The 7,298-nt window shown below is 54.4% G+C and overlaps 1 protein-coding gene across 6 annotated transcripts in view; it reads right to left on the bottom strand.

The window, feature by feature from the left end:
- Positions 1 to 4,445, bottom strand: part of NOD1 (nucleotide-binding oligomerization domain containing 1) — a 23,945-nt gene extending 19,500 nt beyond the window's left edge. Inside the window, exons 1-4 of one of the 6 annotated variants that reach the window (XM_014536988.1) lie at positions 3,361 to 4,436; positions 2,713 to 2,797; positions 1,861 to 2,169; positions 59 to 233 (exon numbers count right to left, since the gene is read on the bottom strand). In XM_014536988.1, the coding sequence (XP_014392474.1) occupies positions 59 to 233; positions 1,861 to 2,064 (379 nt within the window). In that variant the 5' untranslated portion in view covers positions 2,065 to 2,169; positions 2,713 to 2,797; positions 3,361 to 4,436. Of the gene's footprint in view, positions 1 to 58; positions 234 to 1,860; positions 2,170 to 2,274; positions 2,523 to 2,712 lie in introns of those variants that run through there. The other 5 variants (XM_014536994.1, XM_014536993.1, XM_014536991.1 and 2 more) reach the window with 5 other exon arrangements.
- Between the last annotated feature and the right edge of the window lie 2,853 nt (positions 4,446 to 7,298).

Raw genomic sequence — 7,298 nt, 5'->3', positions numbered from 1 at the left:
GACCCCCCCCCCCCCCGGCATATACACACACACACACCCTGTCCCAGCTGACTCATACCTGGATCAGTGTTGACAACAGTTTTGCTCTGAATGAGCTTGGAAGGGGAGAAGCCGATCTCCACCAGCCAGGGCCTGAGGTCCACGTAAGCATCTGCGAGTCGCTGGAGCACGAGGAGGAGGAACTCGGACACCTCCTCGCCCTTGCTCTGTACCAGGTCCAGAATCTTGCGCACCTGGTGGCGGCACAAGCATGAGGGCATGAGCGTGGCCCTAGGGTTGGGCACCCATCGGAAATGCCCACAGCTCTTACTACAGCCTGGGGCTTGACCATCCAGCCAGCCAGAGGAGATGTTATGCGTCGAAGGCCTAGAATCTGTGGACTGGGCCACCTTAGCTGGAAATAAAGCCACGCAGCTCTACAAAACCAGGAGGCTCCCGTGGGAATTAAGGTTAGACTCACAGCTAGAGCTGTGCCCACCTCTGCAATGTGCTCTGTGTCTCGTTTTCTCTCTTAAACTAACACCACTGCTCTCTAGGAATGCATCTCAGGGGAGAAAGTCACCCCTTCAGCATATGAGGTAGGCACCGGGCCACTCCGCAAGGGGACAGTAGACTCCTATGTAAGTTATACCGTTAGAAAGGCTTTTTATATTATTAAAAACTAGAGGCCTGGTGCATGAAAATTCATGCACTGGAGGGGGGGTCCCTCAGCCCAGCCTGCCCCCTCTCACAGTCCAGGAGCCCTCAGGGGCGGGAGGCAACCCAGCGATCAGGGGAAGGCGATGCCCCCATCACACCTCTGCTGCTGCCACTGCCGGCAGCGCAAGCCTTGGCCGGCCCTGGTCACCTGCGCCTTGGGCAGCCCTGGGTGGCTGAGGGGCTGAGGGGACCGGGGGACTCTGGAGGCAGGCATGCAGAGTGGCTGAGGGAACTGGGCACCACCATCTTGTGGCTGTGGGCGCTGCCATCTTTGAGGGTGTGGCAGTCAATTAGCATATTCCCTCCTTATTGGCTGATCTCTGCGACAGCATGAGGGTAAATTAGCATATTCCCTCTTCATTAGATAGGATGAAGGGGGTAAATTACAACAGTGAGCTACTGTGCTTTCCCATAAACCTTCAGGTCTCTTCTGAGTCCAGCAGGCTCGCGTGGCAAACAGGTCTGTCACTCCTCTAAGCAGGGAGGAGTGTGGGGTCTTGCCAGTTTTATTTTTCAGATGACACAAGGCTGGAGTGAAACGAAGGGCTGTTCAGACTTCCCACAGTGGAGTGGGGAGGATTCTTTACTGTGGACCCGGCTTCGAATGCAGTCATTCCCAGACCAGAGGGCCATGCTGAGTCTCAGCAGCTCGCAGCTCGCCGCGTTTAAAGGCCCTGATCAGGGTTGGGGAACGTCCGCCCACAGGCTGTATGAGGCCCACGGAATCATTTGGTCTGGCCCTGCCCAGGCAGTAGGGGCGAGTTAATTAAATGTTTGACCAAATAGAGCAGGCTGATTTTTAAGTTGATAAGTCTGTATTATCAGCCAGAAAATGATGATATATCTAAGTGGCCCCTGGCAGAAATAGGTTCCCCGCCCTGCAACGTCCAGCTGGTGCTCTATGCTTGTTTTCTTTCTCCCTTCTACTCACTTACAGTGAAGTTAAGGAAGGGCTGGTGGGGGGCCAATGCGCACGGCCAGGAGAGGGATGGGACTGCACTTGACATGAACACAGAGTTGTGTTCTTGTTACAACACGTAGTTGTGTAACAAGCCCATCAGGCAAGGCCTTATGTTCTAGAAATGGCTGCGATGGGAAATTCTGCCCAACGTACTTGGCATCCTGCTAAGGCCACCCCTCCCCACCCCCCATCCCCGGCACCTTGTCGGGCTGCGTGGGGCAGGCGCCCACGATCTCCGCGTCTTCGGCCGAGAAGTACTCATTCTCCAGCAGGTTGTCCACCAGACACTGCGTGCTGCGGATGTGAGTGACCAGCAGTTCACGGTTGGTTTTCAACACCTTAATGTGGGAGTGAAGAGGCTCCGACGGGGCTGTGTCCATCTCACCGCGGCCCCGCTTCTCCATGGTTAAAGCAGCAAGTGGCTCCGGGTCCCAGGTTCATCCTGGCTGCACGTGTCTTCCCGGCGGAGGACAATCGGGACCCAGGGCCCCTGCCTCTCAGTGCGGCCCCTGAAGAGATGAACGCAATCACCAAGAAGGCCTGGGCCAAACGGTCCCTCCCTCTCTTCTGGTCCCGGACTATGTCTACCCAGAGCAGGCGGGAGTCATGCTCACACAGTGACCTGAGGCCACGGAAGAAAAAATCCTCACTGAAATGCGTCTACTGGGGGTGCCATTGCTAAGGTGGGTGATCAGAGGTAAACAGACCTTTTTGTTGGCTTGTCTTAAATAATTATTTTTATTTTAAAGTGTGCCTCAATCCTAGACGAGAATAGAGATGAAAAAGTATATTATTTTCCATAAAAAGGTGAACTGGGACTGGGAGCCTCTTCAATACCATAAACAGTCGGTTCACACATATTTTGTATGTTACATGTATTACATACCGTGTTCTTACAAAGTAAGTGAGAGAAAAGAAAATACTGTTAAGAAAATCATAAGGAAGAGAAAATACCCTTACAGTATTTACTGAAAAAAAATCTGCCTATAAGTGGACCGGCGCAGCTCAAGCCCATGTTGTTCAAGGGCCCTTGGTACCTGTGTTTTCTGTACCTTTCCCATCATCGCGTGTTTCTTGGAACCACCGAGACCCTCTTCTGCGCTGCAGAAGCTGGTTTCTGACAGATGCTCTGCTCACCTGGTTTTCAGTTTATCAGGAAGAGTGAGACCCACCCACCAGCCCTTGCTCTGTGAAAGCCCCGCACCTGGGAAATCCCATGCGCCAAACGAAGGATCAAATGATGCTCAATGGTAGCACCTTCCTTGGCCAGGCCCTGCCTGCCTGAGCCACCAAGGCAAACCTGAGAGCCTTCGCCAGCTGCCAATCACACGACAAGATGCTGTCACCAAGGGGACCGAGGCAGGCGGGCCTGGGTGCTGGGGAGCCTCCAGGAGGTGGCAGGCCCTGCCACCCTCTCCTGAGGGCTGTGTTGCTAGGGGACCCCAGCAGGGCACAGAGTGATCAGAGCTCACACCGAGTAAGTGTGCTGCTGGGCCCAGCACGGGTCTAATGCTCTCCTCTCGCTGGGAGAGGCAGGATAACACAGGTTAGACCTGGTCTCTACATCGGCCATCCTCCCCGTGCCTCAGTTTCCTCACAATGAGAATCCCTACCTCCAACGGTTCCTGTAAGGACTAAGTTAATGTTCACCAGGTGCCTAGATCAGGGCTGGCCTACAGCAAATACTCAGTAACTATCACCTCATTTAATCTTCAATCGCTCCGTCCTTAGGATAGCCGTAGGTGGTCACTGGTCCTGTTGGTTTACAAACCAGGAAACTGAGGCACACAGAGGTTAAGGAGCTCCCTCCCTGCACTCACAGGGTTTACAGTCCGGCAGGGCAGACAGTGTGGTGAGCATAGCGGATGGATGAGAAATGGACAGAGAGGGCCAGGGCATCCATAGCTCTACCTCGGGCTGCCTTGTCCCCCTGGAGCCCTCTGTAGTGGAAGGAAGACGTGGGTAGAGCCCCTGTCTTTTAGGGAACTTGAACTTGAGACATCCAGAGAGTCCCAATAGCTCCTAACACACAAATGGTGGGTCAAGGCCGCCCACTGCTGAGGGACATAGTCTCCAGGTCACCCAGACCTGCCAACCCTTCTCCCGGATGTCAAGGGTCGTTTCCGACTCTCCTCACAGCCTCTTCAGACCGTCTGCCATGAAGAAGATAGTGACACCATGTGTGTTGCCAGGAACCACTTGGATATTCAAGGACAAAGTGGTGATGGGAACAGCACAGCCTCCCCGCTCGCCAGCTGCCCCCCGGCAATCGAACAGGAAGCTAGCCGCGGGCACAGGCCACGCAGCACGGACAGAGCCGCACACAGGACACGTCGCACCATGGGTCACCTCGAATGGGTCCTGCTTTCCCTGCTGCACAGCCCACCCCAACATCAGCTCACTTATGCTCCCAGGCTCCAGAAACCCAACAAACTCGAGCCACCATTCTTCAGGGAACCCTGTCTCTCCTGGTTGGCTTTTGTCTTTTGTGGGATTTTCTTTTTTTAATTTATTCCTTTTCCTTGTTTTGTTTTCCATCTCTTCACCTGGAGCACAAGTCCAGGCCCGTATGCCTCTGCCATACCAGAAAACGAAGAGCGCCCTCGGGAAAAAGTTAGCAGATGGATGAGGCTACAATTATTATTTGAAGCTTTTAAGCTCCATTAACACTCATTTTCTTGAAGTATCTGAAAGCACTTAATTCCTCAGAATTTCCAAGCAGATTCGAAGTCTCTCTCAATCTCTCCTCTCCTTTTTGCTCTGCCTCCCCGCTCTCTCCCTCCATCTCTCTGTCTCCTTTTCTCTTTCTCTTCTTAACGTACCGGATAGCCTGCACTCCGGACACAGACGCTGTCACCCTGACTACAAAGAAAGGCACGCAGACAGAGCCGACGGGAGTCCTGGGCCAGACGCTGACGGAACACAGACAGCCTTTCCCAGCTGCTGGGCCTTCTGGGAAGCCACGTGCCTGGCTCATTTCTCAGAGCCAAGCATGTCTTTCTGGTCAATAAACTCTGCTGAGTGCATGCAGAGCCAGCCCCGCCCTAGTCTGCTGAAACCACGGACTTCTGGAATAGAACAGAGTGCTGTCCAACACCCCATTTTAGAGACGAGGAAACTGAGGCCTGGGAAGGGCCGAGGCCTGTCTGGATCAACTAGAACTGGAGCCCAGGTCTCAAGTGCTTCTTCTGCTTCCCTCTGGTTAGAGGAGCTCCCTCAGCAGTTGAGGGTGTCATACCCCCCTCCCTCACCCCCAGCAGAGATGCCGATGGGAAGGGGGCACGGACAGGGACTCTACCTCACCCTGTGCCTCCCTCAGCCTCTCTCTCCCGCTGGAAACTCCCAGGACACTTTATCCCCCCTTCTCAGAGGACGTGGTACTTTCTTTCCTAAATTCCCCCTTCTCATCGATGGGTGGTGGCAGTGAGGACAAAGACACTAGGACCAGGAGACCCAGTTCCAATCACCTGCTGTGTGATTTGCACAAATGACAGCACCCTCCTGGGCTTCAGTGCTCTTACCCGCAAAATGCAGAGAATAACAGCGCCTACCTCGTGGGACCCCGTGGGGATTCATGAGTGAATACACGCACGGCCCTCAGAACAGCGCGGTCACATTGCATGCACTTAGCACGAGCGAGGAGCAGGTGGTCTAGGCCAGGACGCCCGTCTGCTTCATTGTTGAGGCCCAGCATTTGACTATGAGGGACAGTGTCCAGCTGGCTAGTCACTGTATCTCCAGCAGAGATGCGGAGGAAGCCAGATAAAAAAGGGTCAACTGAATGAACCTGGCACAGGGCACTGCCACAGCAGGTGCCTCGTCGGTGCCCGCCAAGGAATCTGTACATTTCCAGAGCTAGTGGGTTCTCAGGGAGGGTCACGTGCCGAGTTTACTCCTGGATAATTTCCGATGTGCAGGCCCCAGTCGTTTTACTGCTCTAAGTTTAACAAGTTTGCCCAGAGCCCAGCTCTCAACTTCCAGAGCACCGTCCTGGCACGGAACCCCCTCCTGCTCTGGGACAGTGGCTCACACAGTGCCTTCTGGGGCTGCTATGTCCTTGTTGGCTGCCATTTTCCTGGGGTTGTCAGGTTTTGAAAACACCCTGCTTGGTACTCATCTCTGAGGGGCCGGAGAATGCAGACACCTTAATGAAGACAGACGGCCGCGCCTGGAACCAGACCCGGTCTGGAGCTCTGTAAGTGGATGTAAGTGCTTCTGCGGAGGAAAGGGCTACACGGCCACAGGTCCGGAAGCCCGGGGACATCCGGAGATGGCACTAAGGACCGACACAGAGGGTGTCTGGGGTTTCTCAAGTGAAAGGCACTCCGCAAGAACAACATACATTAGTCACCTCAGAGGCCGGCGGTGAACTTGGCCTTGGGTACATAAACACTCTGCTGATTGCTGGCCGAGACACTGAGCCCGAAACTGATTCCCCCCACTTGAGTGTGTGTCCGCACTCAGCAACGGTCTGGGACACAGAGGACCCCGCAGCTTGGCTGGAGGGTACCTGCGACGTGTCGGGGCGGCTCCAAGGGGCACTGAGAGGTTGGGAAGATGCCAAGTTCTCCCGAGGTGGCACACCCTGGGCCTGGACCGCCCCGTGGGGTGCTGTGGTAGGAGCAGGCCGCCCAGCCAGCCGAGACACACCTGACCTGCCGCTGCCTCTCACTCTGTGACCTCACGACAACTTCCCAGGAGCGAGGGGGAACGGGGCGTGTAGGCCCCTCCACACCAGCGGGCACGCACTGTGGGTTCTCGGCCCCTCGCCATTCGGAGGCTTTTTCTGTGCCCTGAAAGCCCCAAATAAAGAATGTTTCCCTCTAAACCCTGTACCTTTCAAGTGTATGCAAGTTCCCCGGTGAGCACTGGGGTGTAAGGAAGAGGGTGATGAGCAAGGAACTTTTTAAAAGGTGGTGAGTGTGCGTGGAAAAGTCCCCTGCACCTCTGATGGGATGGTGTTTAAACGCTGTTGTGCCCATCTGAGGCCCGTCCCGGGAACTGCCAACCCCGGTTTCTGTCTTCCCAAATACCCCACACACCTTTCTGGAGGAAGGTATGTTTATTTCAGATGACATTTATCTGAAAATAAACATCATAATCCACTTTCATAACATCAGTTGATGCCAGTATCAGGTTCCCCCACCCTACCCCACCCAGCGGCTATTAGCTCACCCCGTGTAAGCAACGGCTGAGGTTAAAAGTTGCAAATCTGGGTGGATTCATAAGCAGGAAGTTCTTCGGAAGTGGGGCCCTGTGTCCATAAACACAGCTCTACAAAGAGCATCCACAAGCACGCCTGCCAGTCAGTGACAGGAGCGGAGCATAGAGGCTGGGGGACTCCCTGAGCACGGGTTCAGTGCCGAGCAAATGGGGGCCTGTTTCAAATCCTGGGTGCAGCACTTGCTGTCCAGTGACTTGGGCTAGTTAGTTAGCCTCATTGTGCCTCAGTTGTCCCATCTGTAAAATGGGGGAAATGATAGCTACTGCACAGGATTGTTGGAAAGATTAAATGAGCAAAAAAAAAAAAAAGCCCCAAAACTAAAGCCTTTGGAGCAATGCTGTACACCAGGGGTCCTCAAACTTTTTAAACAGGGGGCCAGTTCACTGTCCCTCAGACCGTTGGAGCCGGACTATA

The sequence above is a fragment of the Myotis brandtii genome, unplaced genomic scaffold (genome assembly GCF_000412655.1).
Source record: "Myotis brandtii unplaced genomic scaffold, ASM41265v1 scaffold17, whole genome shotgun sequence".
NCBI classification, from domain to species: Eukaryota; Metazoa; Chordata; class Mammalia; order Chiroptera; family Vespertilionidae; genus Myotis; species Myotis brandtii.
This window is presented reverse-complemented; position numbering and strand designations above follow the sequence as displayed.